We start from the raw sequence: 26,096 nt of genomic DNA, 5'->3' as shown, positions 1-26,096 counted from the left end.
AAGCATTAGTTTGAGTATTTTTACAAGTTGGTACTATACACCAACAAAAATCGTTTTTTAATGACATATTAAATAATTTAATAACTTTAGTTTATAATAAACAGCACTATCAGACGTTCTTTTTATCAATCACAACACAGAGCAACAGCTGATTACACGTACGGCGTGCTTACAGGAGAACTTGGCGCTAAAAATTTCAAAAAAATTCAGCATTGTGACGTCACATACGCGAGATGGAGCTACTTATTCATTTAAATATTGCCTTTTTTTTATTTATTAAATTATTTAAATACTTATAAACAAAAACAAAATATTTTTTTTTCAAAAATTCTAAAAAAATTTATAGAATCGAAAAACATCAAAAGTTAAGAAATATAAAAATCATGCAAATACCCAATTATTTATCGACTGTATGTTACGCAAGGACAAAATTTCGGCTTCGAATGTACATACATACCACCCTGAATTATCAAACAATGAATAAAAGAAGTATTGTTACCTCCTCTGGGCTGCTCCACACTTTACATGTGTAGTTCTGGCAGCATCTCAGGCTGAACAGTGGAACACCGCACATTTTACACTGAAAACTTTATAAAGCTATAATCTAAGAATCTGCACCGTAATAACACTTGATTCTACATTCACTCTGACTTTCTGTGCTGTAGCTAGCTACCTGATCAATTGAATAGCGAAAACATGTCAACAGTGCAACTACGCATTAATCAGAAACAAGTGAACCGAAAATAAAAACGACACCGACCGACACAGAAAGAGAAGAATCGATATCACTCGCTGAAGTTACACCAAACAATGAAAAATTGGGACACGAAATTCACCTTCAACGTTCGTAGAATGTATTTATTTCAATAACTCGGTTTTTCTTCAGGCTATGCACTGCTCCTCGTGTAATATTCAAAATGAGTATGGTGCGAGTACACTGATCGAACAACGTGACACCACCTGAACAACGCGGTCTGAATTTCTATCTGATACTGAGAGCACATAACTTCTCTCTGGTTGTTCGGAAGCAACTGATGCCGCACGGCGTTCAGAAGAAACGGATTTGAATCAGTTCTCTGCAGGACATATGATATCCCCCCCCCCCCCCCTTTTCGCTCTGTTTCTTTTCCCATGAAGTGGGGGTAGCAGCTTGGCTAGAGCGACAGAGAGGGGGGGGGGGGGGGAGAATTATTATCTTCTGTCCTTCAGAGAACCAATTTAAATCTGCTCATGAGACGCTTACACCGTTGTTTACGCTCTATTTTATATATGCTCTCAACGGCCGGGTGAAAATACCACGTAAGCGACGCGCAATACGATCAAATGTTCAGGTCAGGTGTAAGTTTAAATTGTCTGACCACTTTCGGTCGAATGGAATACACCTAAAACAGATGTAAAATGAGAAAAAAAAATTGCGAACCTTATCCTTTTTCAATCCGTTAAAATTGGCCAATTGGTGCAGAGAATATTTTATTTTCAAAAAGTTTAATTCTACAAACGCTATTTGGCGGCATAAGCTGAAATTAGTCGAGGCCGAAAATGGGAGTCGTGTTTCCGATATTGAAACGCGTTAGTTTGTGCCCCTTTCCTTTTTTAGGGCATGCACAAGAGGTGCGTGATCCTCAATATTCCCGGTTTCTTCTCTGTGGTGTAAAGGTGCTGTTTAATATTCGCTACTATTATTTTGTTGATCAAAAATAATATGGCGAAGTTTGATCTGACGGCCCGAATAGGGCAATACCTTGATCGGCATCTGGTATTCCCGCTGTTGGAATTTCTATCTGCAAAGGAGGTGAGTGATTCTCTGCCAGCTTGATTGACTGTCATCAGGTTGTTGAGCATGGCGGTTTTTAGGTTATCGATGAATAACGCGACGTTGAATCGCCATTACAGATTTATGACGAGAATGAGCTTCTACAGGCGAAATTGGACATCCTGAGCAAAACCAACATGATCGATTACGCCATCGATATCAGGAAACAACTTTATCCGAATTTCGAAGTGCCGGAGGTAGGCGATTATGTCGACCAATGGTTCAGGTTTCGTTAATGATAATTAACAATCGAACCGTCGATAAGGATAAAATGCTTTCCATCTCCCATGGTTTGGTGAAAATTTTTAAGATTTAATATTTTTACAGGAACTTAACGAACGCCGTAATCGGGTATTGCAAGAGCTTGGTGATCTTGAAGATAATGCCTCAGTCATCTTGAAATTGATGAGCGATGATGATACTATGGAAACTATGGAAAAAATGAGGGACTCGAAGTCCCTCAACCACTTTCTCCTCAAGGAATCAGATGTAATTCTATATTTATATACTGTCTGAAGTATTGAGATCTGTTTATCAATTTTTCACGTGTATGCAATAACAGCACACACTTCTTGAAGTATCGAAAGCATGAAATTTTTTTTTTTTATCGAACGGATATAACGAATTGTTGACGGCTTAGAAGGAAGAAAAATATTGCTGGAGTTATCCTGAATTTAGGGTTTTGGATTTTTTAGAATTTATTGTTGTTTTATGTTCTAACACTTTAATGATGCGATAAAAATTACAGTTCAGAGTGGAGATGATGGAGAGCTTGGTCAAGTTGGCAAAGTATCGTTATGAGTGCGGAACCTACTCGGTTTCAACGTCGTACTTGTACTTCTACATGCTTGTGATGCCACCAACCGATAGAGTAAATATTCTTCAAATTTTATAGACTTATTTGCCCTAAGGTTACATAATAATTCATGGTGTCATGTGACTTACTTTTTTAAACGTGACTATTTTCTGTTCAACAGAACTACTTGGATGTCCTGTGGGGAAAATTGGCGTCAGAAATCTTAGTTCAAAATTGGGAAACCGCGCTGGAAGACGTTAATAAACTCAGAGAGTACATAGACAGTAACGCTATTGGCAACACTCTTCAGGTTCTTCAACAACGCACTTGGCTCATTCACTGGAGTCTGTTCGTTTTCTTCAATCATGTTAAAGGCAGGGACCTTATCATTGAAATGTTCTTGTACAGACCACAGTGAGTACAAACACTCCCGATTTTGTCTAAGAATAGAATTTACATTATATTGTTTATCGATTCGTTGATGAAGAAGATTTTCGACGCAATTTTGTTTCATCTTGTATAATTTTCCTATTCATTCGTCAATTCTGGTGTTGAGTGGGTGACGAAACAGAGCCTTTTGGATTACAGCTACTTGAACGCAATACAGACAATGTGTCCGCATATTCTACGCTATTTGGCAACAGCGGTAATCATAAATCGATCGAGGCGGTCTACCCTGAAAGATCTGGTGAAAGTTATCCAACAGGTAAATTCAGTTACGAAATCTTGATCTGCAGTGTTTGATAATTCCGGTATAATTTTCACGTTTAGGAATCCTACACGTATCGGGATCCAATCACTGAATTTTTGGAGCACCTGTATGTGAACTTTGATTTTGATGGAGCTCGTCAGAAACTGCAAGAATGTCAGACGGTCGTCTTCAATGACTTCTTCTTAATTGCTCTGCTGAATGAGTTTGTCGAAAACGCTAGATTAATGATATTCGAAACATTCTGCAGAATCCACCAATGCATCAGTATTGAGTAAGTATTGGCCTACTTTGTAGGACATTCTAATTTTGTAATTTTTCGTGGAGATGATTGGATGCCAGCTAATTTCTATGCGCTTTTAGTATGTTGGCTGAAAAACTTAACATGAAAGCTGATGTTGCGGAATGTTGGATAGTCAATCTAATTCGCAATGCAAGATTGGACGCAAAGATTGACAGTAAGCTGGGACATGTTGTTATGGGTGGACAGCCAGCTTCTCCGTACCAACAGCTGGTTGAAAAAATCGAGACTCTGAGCGTGCGAAGTGAAGCTCTGGAGAATCTTATTGAGCGGAAATTGAAGGCGAAAAATCAGGATTCAGTTAGCATAGTCTGGAATTAGCAAAGGTATGTATTGGTTCTTTCAGATGAGTTTAAACGTGCAAAAATACGATATGTTATAGAAAATGTTATTTGACCATGCTCTATTCATTTCAGGTTCTACAATGTATAAAGATTTCCACCATTTTAAACATTTTATAATCAGGATAACGATGTTCAGACGAAAAACGAAGAATTTTGTAACAAACTTCCACCGGATGTGTACCGTTTTTCTACAGTCATTTAAGATCACCATGTCAAGTCAATTTCGTTGTAAGCAGTACATACGTGAAATCAATAAACTGATTCTAATGAAAAGAATTCAATTTGACGATTAGCCCCTTGGTATTCGTACGGTTTATAGGAATAATCGAAAAATTATTTTCAAAACGATAAAAAATATTTCGTATAAACTTAGAAAAAATATAATTTGTCAAAATTTATTATTTCATATGCCAAAAATACAAAATATTCTTATATAAAAAATGGTATCTCGCAGAAAGTAGACAAGAAAAAACGTTGTAACGAATAGACTTTTGGATTTATTAAATATAGTCAATATTTTTATTATCTGTAGTATGAAATTTATATCTCTATATTTGTTATTCTCATGAATACTAGTTTGAATACTTTGAAAGTTACGTTATCTCCTTATACGCCTGATGCACGAGAAAGATAAAAAAAAAAAAAAAAAAAAAAAACCAGTAAATAATTAAAACATTCCCATTGAGCTGGTCGGATGAAAAAGTCTCCAATCTTCGCAAAGCGGAACAGTCTTAAAACTTTTGACCTATCTCTGAATATTTAATCTCTAGTTCCAGTTGTTTGGAAGTAAAGTTCGATAAAAAAAAAACAATTTGAAAATTTATTGTTCACTTTAAAAAATTAAAAATTATATATTTAAATAGCACTATTCTAACTAACGTATCTAAATAACTTTTAGGAACATATTCTTTATCCTGTGTATAATAAATCATAGATGCAATGATTACAGTTAAAAAAAAATATTCATCAGCACTACTCATTGATAATCGCTGATGAAAAGAAATCACAGCCAGTGTAAGAATTCTTGTCAATACAATACGTAATCACTGTTCTCCAGTAAGGATCTTGTGATAATAAATGTGGATTTCCCAGAATAATTAATAGTGCCCGAGCCCTGGTAATAGCGACATTCAAACGGTGTGGAGAAGCGATAAAACCAAGACATCGTTCAACATCTTCTTGGACTAGATCGCTTATCGATCTGACTGCAGATAGAATAATAACATTTCGTTCTTGTCCTTGAAACTCTTCCACACTGCCAACTTTTGGCAATGTTGTATTCATCTCTGCAAGTAAATCCCGAATATGACGAGCCTGGAGAAAATATAAAAATGAAATAGAACCAAATTTTTGCACTCTGTATAATTAATCCGAAATTGAAACGTTTCAGAATCTTACTTGTTTAGTGTAAGGTGCTATAATCCCAATATCGTCAGGGCCAAGTCCGTGGCTGTAAAGTTTTAGTATATAAAAGTAAGCCTGAGCAGCTTCTTCCGGATTATACCAGCTTGGACTATCTTGATCCTGATAATTCTCGCCGAGAACGCCATGGAAAACTATCGCAGGTGGAAAATCGTCGCGTTCAGGTAAATCGTTAGCGACTGAAGTGAGCAGGTCACCTTCTTTTCCTTGTCTTGTAATCTAGAGATTTGACAAACGATCATTAATTATCATTCAACCAAGAGAGCTAAAGATTATTACCTGCGCCTCGAGCTCAGAATCATAGAATAACGAATTCGGAAGTTCGAGAATTTCCGGCAAGCTGCGATAGTTCATGATAAGTTTAGTAACTAGTCGTGGATCGTAGCCCCTCTCAAATCCTTCCAAGTCTCGTTGGTAAGGGAAGCGCTGAAGCAACCGAGACAGAAAAGACAACCCAAGTCCAAAATGCGATGCGTATTTACTTTGGACGACAGGTCCAAGCTGCATTGGGTCTCCAGCCAAAATTACGTGCCCGGTATCGGCATGAATGAAATTTAATGGCACTAATATTTCCGGCTCTGTAGCTTGTCCAGCTTCGTCAACAAAAACGTGGGTGAAGTGACCTCGAGGAAAGCCCATGTTATGCAGTATGCCCAACGAGATGCAAGTACCGACTGTGATTCTGTGCCGTCCCAAAACACTTGCACTGCAGCTCGGTCTTATGCCGTTGGCATTGTGGTCAGGAGTATTTCGAGTTCCCTCTCGAGCCAAGTCACCTACAGCGCAATACGGGATTAGTTTCTGCGGAATTGACCCATCTGTGGTGCAGTGAAACCCTATCAATCTGACCAAATCGCCCGGTTTCAAAACTCCGCTGTCTAAAAGTCTTTCCGATATTAGATTGGCTGAACTATTCGAAGGCGTCGCAACCAACAGTCTGCTTTCAGGTATGGTCCTAAATATCTGCAATATCGTTTCGCAAAGAGTTATCGTTTTCCCTGTTCCTGGTGGCCCAAATATGACGTAAGGCAACGGGTGAGCTGGACTCTGCAAAACGTTACGCACAGCCTCTTTCTGGTAGTAATTCAACGCCCTGTTGAACCATACTAATTTGCGTTTTTTTATTTGTAAAACGCACGAATCAGTGTCTCCAGTCTTGGAACATGCCTGCGCATTCGGTTGCAGGCCTGGAGTAACATCATTTTGTCGTGCAAACGTACTGTTTCTGGATTCTCCATCGTCACTCATTTCCAAAAGTTCCAGTTGCGGTGGTTTGGGTACAATTTTTGTGGGAAATAAAAATTCTTTTCCCAGATGATTTATCGCCAAGTTAACGGCCGTGTGACAGCGACTCGACGGTGTTTGGGAGCACTTGAATGTCACTTCGCATCGTTCGCCGTTATATTTTTCATGGAAAGCTGGATTGAACTTGAGTAAAATCTCCGAGTTCTTTACCTCGTGAATGCATCCCTCGTACTTTATTTCACCTATGAAAAATAAGGATAAAAGCATCAGTTTCAATGATAAGAGTAGAAACTTCCTCTGTCAGGAGTCGACGAAGTTAAAAGTTGTGAGAACTGCTCATAATTCACCTTTGCTGGAGTCCCAATTGAAAGAAACTATGGCTTTGTCTCCAACTAAGAGCGATGGTCGTTTTTCCGCTAGTCCTGGCACTTCAAGGGCGAGAAATTCTCCGCAAAATCTCATGACTGTACTGCTTATGTCGTATCGTTGTAAAGCTATAGAATCAGCTATGCTTTCCAAGTACAACAGAGCATGAAATCGATCTCTGTAATTTTGAAACGTCAAATCTTCGAATAAGCAAGGCACGGTTTCTTCTATTGCCACAATGCCGCTCCGAAAAGGTATTTTATCATTTTCTAGGCGCAATACGACATCCCATAAGTGTTGAGGTATTTTGAATATTCCAGGCCTGACAGTAATGAACTTTGGTGCTTGACAGGTTCTAACGCCACGAACACAGGTCGATTGATCGAACTCGTTTTGCTTGTAAATTTTGTTTCCCCTTGGATTTTGACCGCTTTGCACGTTATGATTCACGGAGTTTTTCAAACTAACATTGAAGCGAAACATGCGACGGACTTTCAGATGTTTGAAGATGAACAGAAACATTTCTTCCGAATACCCGACAAATTTTGCATGGCATCTGAATACATATGTTATTGATTCCGAAGGCTGCAATACTGACGCAGTATCTATTTTTGGTCGCAACAAAGTCAATTGCGACATGGATTTTTTTGACAGAAAACATCCTTTGAGTAACGTCTGTGGGTGAAGTCCATTATTTTTTATCTCTATCGAAATATCTCTCATTTCAAGCAATTGCAAATCGAACATCAAATTATTTGTGACAACTATCCCATATTTTTCTTCTCCAAAAGTTTCTTGTTTTTCATTTACAGTTTCAGTTTGAGCCTGATTATTGAACAGTTGTCTTTGCGACGCCTAGAAAAGACATAATGAATTTGTACAATTTTTCAGAGGACTTTAGTGATCTATTACACTCAGGAATTCATTTTACCTGATGCATTAGCGGAACGACCGACAATGACCTCCACGTCTGCATTCCTTGATCACTTTCGATGCTATCTGCGACAACTTTATCGCCGACACATGGAATATATCCAGGCTCGCAGTTGGCTTTGTTAAAAACGATGTTATGCTGTATGGTACCAGAACCAGACTTGACGTCATAGGCAGATACAACACCAGTGGCGAGTTTTGACCTTAGAGGAAAAATTTTGTCAACCTGAAGAACTTCCCCACTGAAATCTACAACGTTGTCGTCAACTGCTACTATGGTTTGAAGTTTGACCCAATCTCCGACGATGGGCAAAAATTCAGAGGTGATTTCGTCAAGGCTGAAGGAAATTTGGCCAGGCTCAATAAAAACCATCCTCTGCTCCCTGCGCATCACCTTTCCAACAATAACGCGATTCAGCATTTGGGATTTTACCGCATCTTCGGTGCAAGTTGCCACTTCGTTTTCCCATTCGTCATCAATGATTGATAAAATTTTTTTTATCTTTAGCTCCTCACCCTTTGTCCTCTGGAACGCCAGGTAATACACTTTGGCTCCAACTCGGATTTCTCCGATAGAAGCATTTACGTTTTGGCATTCAAATTTATCATCTATTATAAAGTATTCGGACCTAATTTCCGTTACGATACCAGTTTTGTGAAAGCATCCTTCTATTTCTTCTTCAGTTATCTCTCGATTATCGCAGTTGTTCAATTTAACATTTTGCTCGCCCTCCAACTGTTGTATCAAATCAGCTAAATCCGGCTCGGGAGGCTCGGAGAAACCGAGCACTTTTTTAAATACCCCGTACAATAAGGATACCATTTTCACTTAGTATCTGAAATTCCGATTAATTTGATTCAAATGAACTTTGAAATGACAGAAGGATCGTGGATGAATTTTTTCATAATCAAGATTTCACGGCTAAATTTAACACAATGTTGAAGTTAGTAACGTTATCGTAACCGAAGATTCAGAAAAGATATACTTTTTACTGAGTTTTATAATGATTGTGAAGGAACTATCATTTCAAAATATGAATACCTATTGTTTTATTACGTTTACTAAATTTTAGGCAATTCTAAAGCTGCACAATAATAGTTTTTCCATTAATATGAATCTTTTTAATCACGTTACGAACTTCAGCATGATAATTCCATTGGGTTTAAATATGATCCTAGTGAAAGTATTCGAGATTTATAATTTCTATTAACTAATCGACTTTACACATAATATATTAGATCCTGTTACTTTTTGTCTAAAATAGTAACAGTCGATATAGTTGGTTTTTAACTTTTGTGCAAAAAACTGGTTTATTATGTAATCGTTGCCCTCATTTTATTTATATCCATTTCCATGGGAAAACAACTTTATATCTGTATCAACTGTAACTGTTTGTTTGAAATTTTTTTTCAGTAGTTATATCACTTCCAGACTGAAATGAAGCTTACAAGTTGAAACCAGTTGCCTTTACAAAATGCGAACAATAGCTTGTATGAAAATTTCTATTAAGTCTGATGATACTCGGATGATACCTTTCCGCCGGTCGATGATATCTCCACTCGGTGACCTTTAGGTACTCCAATTCCTTGCGCAGCGATTGTACTCGTTTGAGGTGCAAGTCTTTGACAAGTTTTTTTTGTTGTTTCTGAACGTCTATGTCAGTTTTAATTTGACTGAATATCTTGCTCTGCGTCAGTTCTAAATCTTGAGATTCACTTTGATCTGACGAGACTAATCCTCCCGATGACAATCCAGGGGGGTTCATTATTCTGTGCGATTGGATTTCTAGCTTTTCTATTAAAGAAAAAAAAATGGCTTTCTTATTATCATGATAAACTGTCTTGTAAACAAATATGAAACTAACTAATTATAATCAATTTTTCGTTTACGGGAGATTGATGAAAATTGGAGGCGAATGGAGAGCGTATTTATCTACTTAATGAATTTGTGACAGTATACCTTCTCCAAAGTGGATACTTTCATCGTATATCCCATAGGCTGCCCTTTTTCCGCTATTTAATGCCCGGCTAGGTGAAGTTGGATTAGCTAGGTTACAATCGAAGCTTGGAATAGCTAGGTTACAATCGAAGCGCACACGTCAAAGCACGCCGAAGACACGAGCAGAAAATTGCGAGTGGTAAATTTTCTAGTAAAAGTTAATCGATTTTCAATTGAATCGATTGTTTTTGCCTGATTAATCGAGTATAATCGATTATTTTTCAAACTCGATTAATCGATTGACTCGATCGATTATTTTTCTTTACAATTGGTTTTTGTTTTTACTCCCATGAACGATGCAATACAATATCAATTTATACGATTTATGTGATTAAAGTATCAATTATTATCATTGTCTTACGTACTAAGTAACTATTTTATATAATAAATGTAAGATAAATGTATATTTTCACCTGGAATTGAAAAATATTATGCATGAAATCGTGAAATTATAAATTATTAAAAAATTATTCCGCTATTAAGACTACATACTGAAGTGTTCGAAATTTTTCACCTTTAAAAAAAAATACAAAACAATCGATTAATCGATTCATTTTTACCAATTCAATCGATTCATGTTCGATTCTTTTTTATTGGACTCGATTAATCGATGCATCGATTATTTTTAGTTCAGTGGCCATCGCTAGTCGCGAGAAACAATTGATCTTCGATTATAATCGATTATTTTCATCCCCTGATTAATCGATTATTATTCATGACAATAGAAATCGAATTTTTAGCGTAAATGGTGGCGACCAGACTCATTTGAATTGTAAGATAATTCACGAAATTCATTTCATAATTGAATTAAATCATTCAAGTCGTTCGTAATAATAATATATATCAAAGGTGACTAGATTATGTCAAATTTACGCTTTGACTGAATGCAACTAAATGAAGCCGATCAAAGGCGACTGAGACCATAATAGAGGAACTCACAAAAGATTATCGAAATGATCGCACAATCAAATATATTCTTGGTCAATTTAATCGATTATGAACGATTATTTTTTGATCATTGAGCCAACAATGCATCGATTGTTTTTGGCAAAATACCCGTTGGTAGGATTTTCACGGGCAGCAAAATTTTGTCATAATATTTTGCTTGCCCAATAGACAATGGTACCGGCAATAAAATATGACATTCACACTCGTTGTCAATGCGCACGAAATGGTACTTCCCTGCTTTAACGGCATTCCTATTGCTAAACTAGAGCCAAACTATAGAAGAAAGTCTGAAAATTTTTATTAAAATAATAATAAATAATAATAATACATCGTCTACTACTTTATACTCATTCGGTGTCTTCAAAATAAAGTACAAATATATAGGTATTCCTCTCCATTTTCGCCATCGTTTAAATTCCACCGATATGGACCCCTAATTATATAATTATATGCAATTCAGGGCACAATTCCACTCTGATTGTGAGTAGCTCCGAGTTTCGGATTAAAAAGTGTTTTTTTTTTTTTTGTTAAGTGCTCTTAATTTATCCTCAGCCTCAGAATGGAATATTTTTATGTTATCGTGAGTTTTTATCGGATGACGCAAACAAGGTCGTAGAGTATCAGTAGTACGTTCTGATTGATAATCGCGAATGTTGACCTGATAAAAGTATTTTGGAGTTGGGTCAAGAGGAACACGTGAACTCAGATTATGATATTCTAAGTTTTATGATTGGGGATATCTGTGAATTGCAATTCAAACTATGACTGACACCAAGAACACTTTGCAGTGACAAACAGTTTTACAGTTTACGAACAGAACTTGCCGTGGTAGCAGATATTATTGCGATTAGAATAATCCTGCATGAAATCTAATATATATTTTATATTAAGATAGTGTTAAATTCTACGCGCAGTATATTATACACTTGGGTTGAAAATGGATTTTGCAAACAAAGTCGCACTGATTACCGGAGGTGCAGGTGGAATCGGCTTTCAATCTGCTAAAGAACTTTTGCGTAATGGACTCAAAGTATGTATATCGTCATTCTTGTAACAATTTATTGTCCCTATTTCTCTATCCATTCACAATCGTAATAATATATTGTACCTGAAATCTGCAAATCGTCCTCGCATTTTATACTTTAGTCCCATTCTTTTTTTTTACGCTCCAATCCAACGATGCTAATCGTTGAAATTTTTGACAAATGTTTCATTTCTTACAATGTGTGTTGCCTAACGTATAGCACGTGGCCATTCTCGATCTGGCGTCATCTCCAGGTGAGGAATTGGCTGATAAATTAAACGCAGAATTTGGCAAAGGACGGGCAATCTTCGTCAGCTGTGACGTTACGAAAGCCAACGAACTCGAAGGTGAGGCCACGTAGTTTATCACGCTGGAATCACGTGGAATTAAAGTGTTTAGAGAATTATTTGTAAAGAGTTTCGATTGCAATATGGAGGAATATTTCTTAACTTGAGTAATTACAGACACTTCGATAACTACTCACATCATCGAAATTTCATTCCAGCCGCATTCGCCAAGACCGTAAACGAATTCGGTGGACTCGACATAGTGATCAACAACGCTGGTATACTGAACGAATCAAAATGGGAATTGACGATCGACATAAATCTAGTGAGTATTGAATTCTGTCACGTATTTCGTAACGTCCAACTCGACTATTCTTTAAGCAAATGGGCCATCCATATTAGTCGCAGTTTGCAGGAAGTTATATAATTTTAATTAATATGTAAATATATATTTCTTATTTAAATCATTTTCATTCCTTATTTGGTTTTCTACGTAAAGTATGATGTTTGGAACTAGAAAATACAGTTTCTATTTTTCATATTCTAGTTTTTTCAGTCCTATTTTTTAATTTTACATACATATCTATTTGAGCTCTAGAAATAACCTAATTACTGGCTCAGGATCGAAGCATGATCGTTCGCTTTTTGATCCTCTCAGATCGCAGTCGTGAGGGGAACGATGCTGGCTTTGCAATACATGGGAAAGGACAAGGGAGGCAAGGGTGGCGTTATTGTTAATACCTCTTCAACATACGGTGTCGATCCTGTCGCCTGGTCGCCAGCTTACGCCGCGGCCAAAGCCGGTGTCGTAGGCCTGAGTCGATCTTACGGAGTAAGATTCAAATGAATTAAGTGTACCAGTTATCGACAACTTCAGACCCAATTATTAATCATTTTATTCTCCAAAATTAAAAATTTACGTCGCAAATTATAAATATTTCGATGCCTGAAACCAATTGCTAGATGTTTAAACATTACAAATTTATTTTTTCGTAATTTTATAAAGCAAAAAAGGTCAATCATTGGGAAAGGGCCCGGAATACACCGGGACAATCCCTTGAAACTTGAAAATCAATTGCGCACGCGCCAAATGATTTGTTCTCATTGGTCGGCGAAATCTTCGCGCAGCGATATTCCTGTCTGCGATGCAGGCTGGCCAACGTACACAAAATGTGTACGTTTGAATTTTCAAAAAGCATAAGCATTAAATTCCGACCGTTCTTTGAAGAATCAATTTTCCGACCCAGTAACAAATGCCTCAAAACCTTTCCGAGTCACTGCCTCAATTATTTGAGATTCTAACCTCGAAAATTCGTATCAACTGCATCTCCGCCAGAAGCAAAGTTGAGAGCTGAAAACCCGGGATAGCCAGCCTGCACGAACAGCCGATAAAACTCGCGCATGCGCGGTTGATTTTTAAGTTTCAAGAGATTGTTCCGATATGGTAAGAAAGGTTTACCTTTCCGAAGCTATATGTCTTAACTCAAACCGTTGTTTACTGTTCTTGCAGCTATCATATCACTACGATAAGACGGGCGTTAGGGTCATCACAATGTGTCCTTCGTTCACAGAGACTCAGTTATTGAGCGAGGCTGATGATAGCCGTCTGTTATTATTCGAGGACGCGAAGGTTGCTCTGAACGAAATCAATAACGGCCTAATGCAAAAGTTAGTATGCACAACAGCGATGTAAGCGATACGAACAAGATGTTTTGATCCTTGTCATCTTACATCATATGTATTACAAAGGGACCGTTCGTAAACTATGTTAACATTTTTAAGCTTTTTTGACAACCGCGACAAAACAACGCTAACGTTCTCGAAGAAAGTTTTATCTTGAAATACAAGTGACACGAAAAATACAACAAAATTAGAAAAATGAATAAACGTTACGCAAGATTGCAAACTGTGACGTTTCACGCCGATGAGATTAACAGGTTTCGCTTTCACACTTCTTATTTTTTTCCTCAGGCCAGAGAACGTTGCAAAGGCGTTCGTGTATGTTATTCGAAATGGAAAGAGTGGCAGTATCTGGCTCGCCGAGGGTGGAGATCCGGTTCGTGAATTTACGCCGAGAAGCATCTTCGACAAAGCAGCACTGATTTAATATTTCTACGTACCATCCATGCGAGGAAATCTATTTTTTTTTTTTTTTTTTTTACCATGACCATCACCTGCTAATGTTTTATTGCTGTACAATTTTTACCATAAACTATCGGCAATTGCCAGACTTTTGAAACACATACCGATATACGTATATTATTGAGAGTGAAATGTAAAATTTTCATAAAACTGTGTAATGGTTAAATATATTTTCAAGCTACTTTGTATCTACTTTTACGAATTAATGAACATGATTTTTGACTGACTATTAGCTATTCGTTTTCCTTGAAATCGAAGGTTACGATAACCTTGCTTTGTCTATCTTCACGTTTCTATAAGGGTATGATGCTATTGTTAAACGGATTCATCTGAGGAGCTTGATGATAATGTATCCGTGGTATCAGAAGAAAATCCGAAACTAATCACAGTTCTAGACTGTTTAATACCAGGCCTAGCACAGGTTTTGGAATTTCGTAATTCTCTTGGACAAGGTCAAAAAAGCATCATGAAGCATCTCGTTCTCATAGTATATCGAAATTACATTCGTAGGACTAACAATCTAAGAGAAATTTTAAAAATGTTTCGATGTTTATTAGCGTCGTCAAGCAATGCGATAAAATATCGAAATTGAACAGCTATATTGGTACGTCAGATAGAAAACGATTGTAGTACTTAAGATTTTTCGTCTGTGATCGCGTCTCACGTTCTTTATTAATCTGCGTTCTAATAAATATCAAATGATTTATTTGCTTTATTTTAAACCTTGACTACTTTTCATCTCGAAGAAGAGTCACGAAGTATAATCCTACCATGACCCAACTGTAACAAAAATCTTCACGTGGAATTGCAGTGGTGGTGCTTATTTGGGGGTCGGGAAAATTTTCATTTGAACGCCCTGTGGCTCTGTTCCAAAGAAACTTGACAGAGTTGTTTGTTATAATGATAGGAATGAACCTAGAAATTTTCAAAATTTCATTATAATTTTATGATATATTTCTTTTAATATATATAAGCTTAATAGCATCACTTTTCCTAAGCTTATATGTAAGGGAACAATAATTATAAAAATTTGAAATTTTCAGGGCTTGTCCCTACCATTATAAGCAACAACTCTGCCAACTTTCGAATCGGTTTCTTAATTTATACGGCAGTCATACAAAACATAATAACTAATCATAAAAACTACATGTATTTTACATTTAAAACTTTCGAAGCTTAGAAGCACGTGTTTCAGTTGAAGTAGAAGCTTGAAACCTTGCACATATTTTTTTTTAATGATTTGGAACAGATCTGGGGAAAGGGGGGGGGGGGGGGGGGTTCGAATGAAAATTGTTCTGACCCCGAAATAAGGATATATTGCATAAACAAACGCGTCATTCTGGTATTTTTAATGCTTCATATCTCATCACATGATAATTCAAGCGATACAGAATGAAATAGTTTTTGAATGTTTGAAAAAATGGTGATTTTTTAGTAAAACTTTTTTCCACGAGCTGCAATATTTAAGTTTTCTTTTTTCCAAGTATAAGAAGCTCATTTCTTGATAAAAAGCATAGCAGTTCAGGAAGTACAGCCGCTGCGAACTGATACTGAGTGGAAAAAAACGTTTTCCGTTATTGAAAGTGTCCATAAATTACGTAATCGAATTTTTCAAGGTTTTTGACTCCTCTGCTCCCCTTTTGTCATCAAGTGTGTCAACGAAGAGTTGATGGAAACTGTAAATTATAAATAATTCTTCATGACTCGAAACATGAAACGAATAATCGAGCAAATTTCAATCCTTCAGAAATTGTGTGGTAGGCACGAATCGGGGATACTGGTCAAAGTTTAGACAGACCATTGAATTGACTGGTCGGATTTGAGAACGGTTAAAATTGTGATTGTTCGAAACTCCGAGTGGTTTATCGGACTTTCAAAATTTGGAACTTCGATCCGCGTCGTAATTTAGATATTGCATGGTTTATATATTCAATGATAATTTCTGATATCAACACAATGACGGAATGTCAGCAATTCCTGATTGTTCTTTAATAAACACAAAGGTATTTCGATAACAAGCTGCGCAGAAGCGTGTCTCTCGATAACTTGACAGCTTGTCTGAATTACTCAAGAATTTGTTATTGCACTTTTGTCCAAGCAAGACCGCACATACCTCGTAAAAAGAAGTGTTGCTTTGGTACGTATTTCTTGTATTCTTGCACATTATAGGTTTACTCGAATCTTTACTTCCATTTATCCAACGAATATTTGTAGTTTTTCAATAAAATACTTCACAGTCTTATCAAATTTTGAACATAAATATTAATGGGGAACTCAGTAATTGAATCTCTAGCGGTATCGCTACCAAATGCATACAAAATATCGGTTAATTTCCGAGTGAGGCTAAACACGACTGTGAGTCAGAGCGCTAATTTTATGAAAGCATACAGTGTCTTATCGGTCTTGACATTTTCAATTTTGTCAGAGGAGACATGCAGGTAGAAAACAAAATTGCACTAGTCACAGGGGGAGCCAGAGGAATAGGCTTCGCCTACGCAACGGAACTCTTGCGAAACGGAGCTGCGGTAAGTTGTGAAAATAAAGGAGAGCGAACGAATATTAGCTCCAATATTAATTAGAGTCATATTTCAATATTCCTCGCTACGATCCGAAAAAATTAAATCGACCAAACACGATTTGGGGAATTAGAAATCTGCCGGTGCACGGATCGAGCGGATATAAAAAGTGGTGGTTGGTGACGATTGTTTCATTTTTCACCCTCCCTCGCGTGCAGCACGTGGCCATCCTGGATTTAGCAACGTCTCCGGGTCTAGAAGCAGCGAATAAATTGAACGTCGAATTCGGCGATGGGCGAGCTATCTTCATCGAATGCGACGTGACGAAGGACATCGAATTCAAAGGTGACGTATCTGCGTCTATTGTAAGATAACTTTGCACGACGGTAAGAATGAAACCGAACGATTTCGCATCCCCTGAAAATTGCCTTTGGCTATAATCCAGATATTGTAAAACTATATTGAAACGTTGACTTTTCCTCGCGTGATGAATTTCGTAATACATGAAACACGAATTTGGCATCAAATTTCAATTATTCTAAACTCCGTTACGTCTTGGAATCAAGCTGCGTTCGTCAAGGTGATCGAGGAACTGGGTGGACTCGATATTGTTATAAACAACGCTGGCATAGTGAACGAATCGCAATACGATCTGACGATTAATATTAATCTCGTAAGTACTTCACACTCTGCGCAGTAATTTGTCATTTAACGTCGTATGTGACCGACTCTAATATCCAATTAAACAGCGATATTCGGTTGAATAGTGCGATTTCCGGTGGTACGCGAAAAATGGTTGCAATTTAATCACGTTCTTTTCAGACCGCTGTGGTAAGAGGGACGATACTGGGTTTGCAGCACATGGGAAAAGACAAGGGTGGCAAGGGTGGCGTTATAGTCAACACCTCTTCTATCTATGGTCTCGACCCGGGGCCTTGGCTGCCAGTTTACGGGGCGACCAAACACGGGGTTGTTGGCTTGAGTCGATCTTTCGGGGTAAGATTCACTACATAAATGTTACATAAAGCTGAACTATTTTATGCACAGCAAGTAAAAATTGTCGGTTCGCGCTTGTTGCAGTTACCGTACCATTACGAAAAGACGGGGGTTAAAGTGCTGGCGATGTGCCCGTCGTTCACAGACACAAAGTTATTAAATGAAGTCGGTGACTGTACGGGTCCTTTCGTGGACAAGGAAGCGGCTATGAATGACATCAAGAGCCAGTCACTTCAGAAGTAGGTGAAACCTCACTTCGTTCGAATAAATCATTATCAATCACAAGCATGATTGAATACGACTGTTGAATAAAATTTGTATATCAGCACAGAAACGTGTCTTTAGACGGCTTAACAGCATGTCTTAGTTACCGAAGAATTAGCAGTCACGCTCAAAAATGAGATCGCGCCAAGTGATTTTCGACATTTTTCCATTCTCAGGCCGGAGAACGTTGGCAAGGCTTTGGTGGATATAATATCAAGAGGAAACAGTGGCAGTGTATGGATTTCGGAGGCCGGAGAGCCGGTAGCGGAGATTTTCATCCCTGACCGTTTCACCCTCGTGGCCTCGTCGAGGAAGCAGCCTTGACTCGTGTTTTCGTTCGACGCGTGAAGTAAAAACCTGCGTTACTCTTGCGCGTCTTTATTGTACCGTTGCACATTGTAGTTTGACTCAAATTTTTGCTGCCAGGTATCTGGAAATGTTCGAGGCTCTTCAATAAATTACTTCACAGTTTCACGAGATATTAAGCAGAGATATTAACCGGGAACTGAGTAATCGTTATAAAATGTATGAAAAATGACATAGCATCAGTTCGTTCCGGCATGAGGGTAAAGACGATTGTCAAGTGGCGTGCGAATTTTGCGGATGCATACAGCGTCCTATCACTCTTCGCATTTCTCTTGATCCAAGCGCGATGCTTGATATTCAGTATTGAATCCGTGTAGTTATACGCCGCGTGCTCATCGCCATTTCGCACTCGGAGCTCTTTCTCCGTCCCTCTTATCTGTAAGCCTCTTCGTTTCGCCTCTTCACTAATTATGAGCAATCCCTCGCACATACTGTGCACACCTGACTATCGGCCCTAATTCCCAGAACCTTGATCCAGCAATCTTATCTACTTTCTGGACTCACTCACGCTTCCTTCTTCTCATCCGACTTAAATCGTAAGGAGCAATATGTTACTTCCGCATGGACAGGATTTGAAATGTATGAAAAGTCCTGGGTAATGCGGCATATAACATCAATTCATACCAGCCATTCCATTTTGAGAGGTGATCGAAATATTGTATTTTCATCATCTAATATATCAATTTATAAAACGCGTATAGATTACCATAACTGGATGGCCAGTTTATACTAGCATTTAAACATAATGAGCAGGCATTTTCAATGTTCCATATCTTATCAAAAAGTAATGCGAGCAATAGCTGATAAAGTTGGAGTGTACGAACACTGCAAATTCGATAATATCTTTACAGCGAATTGCCCGATTAGAACGCAGTTGGAATCGGCGAGTGAAGGCAGTAATTTATTCCCGAAATTTAAAATTATAAAGGTACGTAAAGAACAAGTAACTTTGTAGATGGATAAAGGATTCCGGCACGACGCCTTGTTTACAAACTTTTAGCGCGATTCTTGTATCTTCTGAACATGATATTCATATACAACAGGATTTGACGTTTTACGCGAAAAAAAGGATCATTTTTGTCAGAAGATATGCAGATAAAAAACAAAATTGCACTAGTCACAGGAGGAGCCATAGGAATAGGTTTTGCCTACGGAACGGAACTGTTACGAAATGGAGCTGCGGTAAGTATTGAAATTGCAAAGAAGCTCAGCAGTTTATACCCTTGCAATTTTAGTCACGTGATATAATAATATTGCTCGTTATCGGTTAGCGACAACTCGGTGAAATTAAACTAATTTGCACATATGTACATACATGACGTCGACAATTTGTAATCCGTCGATGTATAGATAAAGCAGATACGATTGATCGGTTGGTGACTGTTGTTCAATGTTTCACGTTCCCTCGATCCACGCTTAGCATCTAGCTATCTTGGATTTAGCAACGTCTCCGGGTCAAGAATCGGCGAATAAATTGAACGTCGAATTCGGTGATGGGCGGGCTATCTTCGTTATCTGCGACGTGACGAAGGACAGCGAATTCAAAGGTGATAGAACAGCGTGTAACACTGAAATAAATCTTCGCGACTAACGGAATGAAATTGAGTGAGATGAAATCCCTTGGAAATCAAAAGCCAGGGGAGCAGACTTTTTCGAGACCCCAGGGGATGCAAAAAGATGAACCATCTTGATGAAACACATTTTAATTCGAGAAGCTGATCACTTGTATTAAAAATAAAACGAACCAATGGTAAAATGTTGAAAAAACCGATGAAGTTGGGTCACTAATAAACTTCTATCGCATCAGTTTCTTAAAATCATTCGCAACTTAGTGCAGCCCCGGAGTCGGTTATTAACATGCAGACTTTCCCTTGTCCAATGAAATTTTCAATACACGAAACACGAATCCGGCAGCAGTTTTCAATGAATATAAAATTTGTTAAATTTTGGAAAGTAGCTGCGTTCGTCGAGGTCATAAAGGAATTAGGTGGACTGGACATAGTGATCAACAACGCTGGTATAGTGAACGAATGGCGATACGACCTGGCGATCGATGTTAATCTGGTATGTAATGTATCTAAAATTCTCTGCAGTATTTTGTTACTCAATGTCAAATTCATTTCGTGATATTCTGTTCAGACCGCCGTTGTAAGAGGTACGATGCTGGGTTTGCAGCACATGGGAAAGGACAAGGGTGGCAAGGGTGGCGTTATTGTCAACACCGCTTCCATCTACGGCCTTGAACCATCACCCTGGTCTCCAGTTTACGCGGCAACGAAACACGGGGTTGTTGGGCTGAGTCGTTCTTTCGGGGTAAGATTCGTCACGTAAATGTTGCGCGAACTCCAACAATCGTTCATGCGCTTGAGGTGAAGACTGTCGTTTCACGCTTGTTGCAGTTACCGTATTATTACGACAACACGTGTGTCAAAGTTCTGACGATTTGCCCGTCATTCACAGACACAAGGTTCTTAAAGGAAGCCGGTGACTGTCTGGGTCCATTCGTGGACGCTGAAGTGGCTATGAACGACACCAAAAGCCAGTCGATTCAAAAGTAGGCGAAGCTTCACCCTGTCAGAATGAGTGTTAGAAGCATTATTGATCGTGACTTTAAGAATAAGACATTTATCGGTGACGTGCGGTGTAAAGGAAGATTGAACCTGCTTTCCTTCATACTTGCCAAAGATTTATTGTTACACACTGTAATTGTTTTCTCAACTAGTATCGCATCCATTGATTTTCGACTTCTTTCACTGCTCAGGCCCGAGGACGTCGCGAAGGCCTTGGTGGATATAATATCAAGAGGAAAGAGTGGCGGTGTATGGATTTCGGAGGCCGGAGAACTCGTCTCCGAAGTTTTCATCCCTGACCGTTTCACTCTGATGGCTTCGTCGAGGAAGCAGCATTAATTAATCTATTCACTAAACACCTGCGATGAAGACCTGCGTTTATTCGTACTTTTGGATATTCTTGTTTCACTTCCATTCTCGCTGCCGCGTTTCTCCAAAAATATTAATGGGTGCTTTGAAGAATCCAGCTGCAATGGTTCGGTTCATTTGGGGGGGGGGGCGTCAAATTTTTATTCAGTCAGCCGTTCATTCGAACGCAAGATTTTGATTATCTCTTCATCGTTAGTTTTGTGGGGCTTCTACAAGCGCATCGAATGATATTGAATAACCGAACGATTAAGAGAAAAAAAAACAACGAATACGCGTTACATAAAATAACATAAAATCAATTTTCTCTTCTTGTAAAAAATATATTAAGTCATTCGGATACACGATCTTTTACCCTTCACAGTGTTGCATAATTCGCCAAGCGTTCACAGGTCGAAGGGTATCACGTAAATTTCGTGTCGATAACGCTTCTGTTCAACAGCAACAATTTTGCTATCTTATATAATTGGCTGATGGTTGTGATACTGTGTAGTATCCGTTAAGTCTTTCTCGTGGTTAGAAAGAATTCTCGACAAAAACTTCCAAAGCGGATATACATTTGTTTAGAAATGGATTTTACCAACAAAGTTGTTCTGCTCACCGGTGGTGCGATCGGTATTGGTTTCGAATACGCCAAAGAACTTCTGCGTAACGGAGTTAAGGTAAGTATTTATTCGGTTCAAAACTTATTGACGAGTTATCACTATCAATCTACCGAATATGGATTTGAACTATTCAACTGCCAAAAATCGCCGAATGGCGTCGTAAAGTTATTCAATGTTTTTGGTGTCTCGGGTTAACATTTACTTTTGAAAGTATGTGTTTTGAGTATTTTCAAGGTCAAGGAATCCGATGATGACCATACAAAGATATAATACTTTCCGTGCTTTTATACAATTTTCAGCCCTAGAAATTGAAGAATTTTTTATATGTTTTTATAATTTTCTCAAACGGTGTTATAGAAAAAACTATCGCCTACTTTTTTCGGTATGAATTGTTCTTTTGACAAACATTGAATAATAATATTTTTCGTTCCAAGTACACAATTTCAAGTACTAACGAGTAATTTTTCTAATATAAGCTATAGTTATACTGTATAATAAACGACATTGACTGGTTAAGGTTATATTTCACTTTTCCTTTCTCTCTGCACGTGAACATGAACGATAGAAACGAGTTTGTGTAAACAATTTTGTAATTCACAACACATTTCCACTGGTAACAGCATTTGGCCATCCTGGATTTGCCAACTTCGTCAGGAGCAGAGACAGCGGATAAATTGAACGGTGAATTTCGAAATGCGCGTGTAATTTTCATCGTTTGTGACGTTACAAACGACAACGAATTCGAAGGTGAGCAATAACAAACCGACAATGTACACACGGGTTTAAATCTACTAATCGTTACATCTGTCTGTGAAATTTTTTTCCAAGCCGCGTTCGCGAAGACTGTCAAGGAGTTCGGTGGACTAGACATCGTGATCAACAACGCTGGCATACTAAATGAAAAAAAATGGAAACTAATGATCGACATCAATGTGGTGAGTGGCTAAAAATTCAATACCACGTAAAAAGCAACGATCAACAATCAGTCCATGCCTGCTGATCAAGTAACTATTTTCTATCGTTATTCATTCAGACCGCCGTGGTGAAGGGGACGATGCTGGGCCTCCAGTACATGGGCAAGGACCAGGGTGGAAAGGGTGGGATTATCGTAAACACAGCTTCCATATTTGGACTGGATCCAGTCGAATGGTTCCCAATTTATGATGCGACCAAGTTTGCGGTCATTGGCCTGAGTCGATCGTTCGGAGTAAGATTCGCGAAGAACATTTCACCATCCCAATAACCAATGTGAAACAATCAAAAGCACTTTCACAATTCGAATATGACAGTGACAGTCGGTGTGGGTAAAAAATCGGAGAAACCAAAAGTCAGAATGGTCAGAATTCCGAACATAAATACATCGAAAACTCACAATCACGAAAGAACAAAGTGATGAATCTTCACTAAGCCAGAAATAATAGAAATAGAATATAAAAGCATCGAAATTTGAAGTTGTAGAATTTAGAATACACAACTGGTGAAAATTCCGAAAGGCCGTTGGCAGAATGAGGCAAATGCGATTGCTCGCAAACAAAAAAAAAAAATAACAAATAAAATTTGACGGCTTCGACCGTCTTACGTGTGCTTCCCATCGGAAGCGTAAGATTCCAACATGTAAACATTCATCTGCATACATTCTTATATCGGGTGCTCAAGAGACGAGAACTTTCTATTCACAAATAAATAACCTTCGGATGGATCGTAAAGTAGAATTTTCATCTATTCGAATTCGTAGATGCGAACGATCAAGAATCAGAACGGTTAGAACTCCGAGTAGTTGTCTCGTAGAAGGCTCGGATATAGAATTGCGTTATATCAGAATCGTCGGAATGAAGAGTCGCAATATATGAGAAGAGTCAGGCACATCGTTGGCCACACTTTAAAGGCCTAACCCAACAGCTTCAACGACTCAAAGTTGTCCGTTTGCATCGCCTTCTTTCGTCTTTGTTAAGCATTGATTAACGAATTTGTTTGATTCTGTATACAAAACGTTTTACAAGTCAAAATAGATTAGTTGGATAGACTCGGAATGTGAAATTCTGGTGGTGAGTCATCCATACGGTTACTTTCGGAATACCGATCTTTATGAATCGTACGATTCTGAACAATGACCCTTCTACATTCTGGATTTTAACTTTTATTTTTATAATATTTGGACATTTGAGAATATGAAACTTTCTGCAAATTCATTCTCTGGAATATCGACTCTATACGTTATTAAATTCTGTATCTCTGAATTCTTGGATTAACGTTTTCCGAAGCAAGTGGGTTCGGATAATAGAGTCATCTACTAAATACATTTTAGGTAAGCTGCAACTTTTTATCGGGCACCATTTGGAACTTAAAATTTCTGACAGTATCCGTTCTCTCACATTTCTTATTCGAGTTTATTAAATTCGGAATTCTGGCTTTCATTCTGATTTTCGGTTTTTCTGATTTCTTACCCCCGTCAAGCGACAGTCTCTTTTACCTTCCGCTCTCAAACTTTGACGGTGACAAATTTTCTTTCACGTAAAATAATCTGAAATTCTTCTTCAAAGCACTGACTCTGATACCGTTTCAGTTACCCTATCACTACGAGAAAACGGGTGTCACAGTGCTGGCAATGTGTCCCGGAGTTACGGACACAGCTTTGGCTGCGGGGGCTGGTAATGGTTTGGGGTCTTATGTGGATCCGAAATTGGCCATAGATGGATACAGGAAATTTCCATTGCACAAGTTAGTGAAGCTCTGTTTTTTACGAATGACAATCGGACGGATCATCGGCAATGAGCGTTTATTGTGCACGCATTCTCACGCGTAAAATTATATCAGTGTCGATGTTTCACTGCGGAGGATCGGATCGCTGATTGATTTGGGAAAAACTTTTCGTTTTTCAGGCCGGAAGTAGTCGGAAAGGCTTTGGTGGAGATCATCCGAAAAGGAAAAAGTGGCAGTGTATGGATTTCGGAGGGTGGAAAACCGGTTACGGAAGTTTTCATTCCCGACAGATTCGAATTGATTGCCTCTTCCAGGAAGTAACGCTAATATTGATATTCGTCGACGAAACTTGATGGGATAACGCCTCTGTAGTTTTTTAGATTTTTTTCAACCCGTTTTATGATAAACGATCGAAAATATCATCTTCATCACATTCAATATTTTCATCCATTATGAACAATTCCATCAATAATGTTTTTACAAGGCACATTGTTTGTTTTTTCTGAGCAATTTCTTTCGCTATTATTGCTTTCCAAATTATCGAAATCACTAGTTTTTTTCAAATCTTCAACGATCTCTGTGTTGAAGAATATATCATCAAATTTCGTTTCAATTATCCGTTGAATAGTTTTCTTTACTTACTCCCACTGTTCTAACATTTCAATAGTTATCTTTATTACTAGAAAAATTTCTTTTTCTTTGATCTTTATCTCTGTCTTCTTGTATTACAACTAATTGTGATAAAACAGTTTCAACCAAGACTTATTTTTGAAAAATCTATCGCAATCATTGATTCTTTAACACGACATGGAATTTGTTGTACAATACTATAATTAATTTCGTAACCAGACATTTTCGTGTAAAAATATTGTGCCTCTTTTACTAGTTTTAAATAACAATTTCGCAAATTACCATCGCTTTGTTCAAATCTACGCTGCGACAATCAATTTTTTTTTCTGATCTGACTTGCATTGAATAAACTCTTGAATAAACGCTACTTTAAACCGATTATAATTATTAATTCTAGGTAGCTCTTCGACCATCAATCCAAACCTTTGCTCTACCGCAAAATATATTTCCAAGTCATTTGAAAATTCACGCGCATTTGTATCGTCTTTTTTTTTTTTTTTTTATTTAAGCATCTTAATATCAATATTGAAGGCTTGTAAACGATTTATAAATCTACCAACAACTCTACCCTCTACGTCGCCTCGATGTTGACCTGCTTCCTGAGCTCGAGTTCGATCAACCAAACGTTTTTGTACTTCATTTTAAATCCGCGATCTGTTTACTTCTGCGTTAATCGTTTCTAACACTGAACTCTCACAACGTAAGAATGTGGTAAATATAATAAATATTTCAACGTATTCTCGAAGGTTTGAAG

The 26,096-nt window shown here is 37.9% G+C and overlaps 4 protein-coding genes across 4 annotated transcripts; 3 read left to right on the top strand and 1 right to left on the bottom strand.

The window, feature by feature from the left end:
• Nucleotides 1–1,587: 1,587 nt before the first annotated feature.
• eIF3e (eukaryotic translation initiation factor 3 subunit E) lies at nucleotides 1,588–4,683 on the top strand. The gene is made up of 9 exons (XM_046636235.2): nucleotides 1,588–1,792; nucleotides 1,894–2,010; nucleotides 2,141–2,302; nucleotides 2,562–2,684; nucleotides 2,791–3,023; nucleotides 3,198–3,315; nucleotides 3,381–3,592; nucleotides 3,682–3,945; nucleotides 4,036–4,683. Exons 1-8 carry the CDS (start codon nucleotides 1,703–1,705, stop codon nucleotides 3,938–3,940), a joined length of 1,314 nt encoding a protein of 437 aa, XP_046492191.1. The 5' UTR covers nucleotides 1,588–1,702; the 3' UTR covers nucleotides 3,941–3,945; nucleotides 4,036–4,683.
• Nucleotides 3,429–9,604, bottom strand: armi (probable RNA helicase armitage). Its single transcript, XM_046636233.2, has 6 exons — nucleotides 9,463–9,604; nucleotides 7,928–8,765; nucleotides 6,978–7,851; nucleotides 5,665–6,872; nucleotides 5,362–5,604; nucleotides 3,429–5,277 (listed from the first exon to the last, which is right to left on the bottom strand). Exons 2-6 carry the CDS (start codon nucleotides 8,750–8,752, stop codon nucleotides 4,936–4,938), a joined length of 3,492 nt encoding a protein of 1,163 aa, XP_046492189.1. The 5' UTR covers nucleotides 8,753–8,765; nucleotides 9,463–9,604; the 3' UTR covers nucleotides 3,429–4,935.
• A 2,040-nt stretch (nucleotides 9,605–11,644) lies between these two features.
• On the top strand, nucleotides 11,645–21,747 carry LOC124223735 (uncharacterized). Its single transcript, XM_069137973.1, has 18 exons — nucleotides 11,645–11,906; nucleotides 12,121–12,247; nucleotides 12,406–12,512; nucleotides 12,846–13,019; nucleotides 13,698–13,855; nucleotides 14,159–14,291; nucleotides 16,720–16,854; nucleotides 17,064–17,190; nucleotides 17,412–17,518; nucleotides 17,668–17,841; nucleotides 17,926–18,080; nucleotides 18,282–18,427; nucleotides 19,257–19,399; nucleotides 19,515–19,653; nucleotides 20,429–20,535; nucleotides 20,611–20,784; nucleotides 20,871–21,025; nucleotides 21,233–21,747. The coding sequence occupies exons 1-18, from the start codon at nucleotides 11,814–11,816 to the stop codon at nucleotides 21,378–21,380; spliced, it is 2,502 nt and encodes an 833-aa protein (XP_068994074.1). The 5' UTR covers nucleotides 11,645–11,813; the 3' UTR covers nucleotides 21,381–21,747.
• A 92-nt stretch (nucleotides 21,748–21,839) lies between these two features.
• Nucleotides 21,840–25,720, top strand: LOC138191212 (15-hydroxyprostaglandin dehydrogenase [NAD(+)]-like). The gene is made up of 6 exons (XM_069137560.1): nucleotides 21,840–22,069; nucleotides 22,633–22,759; nucleotides 22,841–22,947; nucleotides 23,046–23,219; nucleotides 24,576–24,730; nucleotides 24,892–25,720. Exons 1-6 carry the CDS (start codon nucleotides 21,977–21,979, stop codon nucleotides 25,031–25,033), a joined length of 798 nt encoding a protein of 265 aa, XP_068993661.1. The 5' UTR covers nucleotides 21,840–21,976; the 3' UTR covers nucleotides 25,034–25,720.
• The last annotated feature ends 376 nt before the right edge of the window (nucleotides 25,721–26,096 follow it).

Source organism: Neodiprion pinetum, chromosome 7 (genome assembly GCF_021155775.2).
Source record: "Neodiprion pinetum isolate iyNeoPine1 chromosome 7, iyNeoPine1.2, whole genome shotgun sequence".
Classification (NCBI taxonomy): Eukaryota; Metazoa; Arthropoda; class Insecta; order Hymenoptera; family Diprionidae; genus Neodiprion; species Neodiprion pinetum.
The sequence above is the reverse complement of the archived record's forward strand: the minus strand, read 5'-3'. Positions and strand labels throughout refer to the sequence as shown.

Coding starts and splice junctions, on each gene's coding strand:
- armi (XM_046636233.2), bottom strand. CDS start 8,752: ATGGTATCCTTATTGTACGGGGTATTTAAAAAAGTGCTCGGTTTCTCC. Junction 7,852..7,927: donor TCGTTCCGCTAATGCATCAG/GTAAAATGAATT, acceptor TGTCTTTTCTAG/GCGTCGCAAAGACAACTGTT. Junction 6,873..6,977: donor CAATTGGGACTCCAGCAAAG/GTGAATTATGAG, acceptor TATTTTTCATAG/GTGAAATAAAGTACGAGGGA.
- eIF3e (XM_046636235.2), top strand. CDS start 1,703: ATGGCGAAGTTTGATCTGACGGCCCGAATAGGGCAATACCTTGATCGG. Junction 3,024..3,197: donor ATGTTCTTGTACAGACCACA/GTGAGTACAAAC, acceptor TTTGGATTACAG/CTACTTGAACGCAATACAGA. Junction 3,316..3,380: donor TGGTGAAAGTTATCCAACAG/GTAAATTCAGTT, acceptor TTTCACGTTTAG/GAATCCTACACGTATCGGGA.
- LOC124223735 (XM_069137973.1), top strand. CDS start 11,814: ATGGATTTTGCAAACAAAGTCGCACTGATTACCGGAGGTGCAGGTGGA. Junction 11,907..12,120: donor TTTTGCGTAATGGACTCAAA/GTATGTATATCG, acceptor CCTAACGTATAG/CACGTGGCCATTCTCGATCT. Junction 20,536..20,610: donor TGGCGATCGATGTTAATCTG/GTATGTAATGTA, acceptor TATTCTGTTCAG/ACCGCCGTTGTAAGAGGTAC.
- LOC138191212 (XM_069137560.1), top strand. CDS start 21,977: ATGGATTTTACCAACAAAGTTGTTCTGCTCACCGGTGGTGCGATCGGT. Junction 23,220..24,575: donor GCCTGAGTCGATCGTTCGGA/GTAAGATTCGCG, acceptor ATACCGTTTCAG/TTACCCTATCACTACGAGAA. Junction 24,731..24,891: donor AGGAAATTTCCATTGCACAA/GTTAGTGAAGCT, acceptor TTCGTTTTTCAG/GCCGGAAGTAGTCGGAAAGG.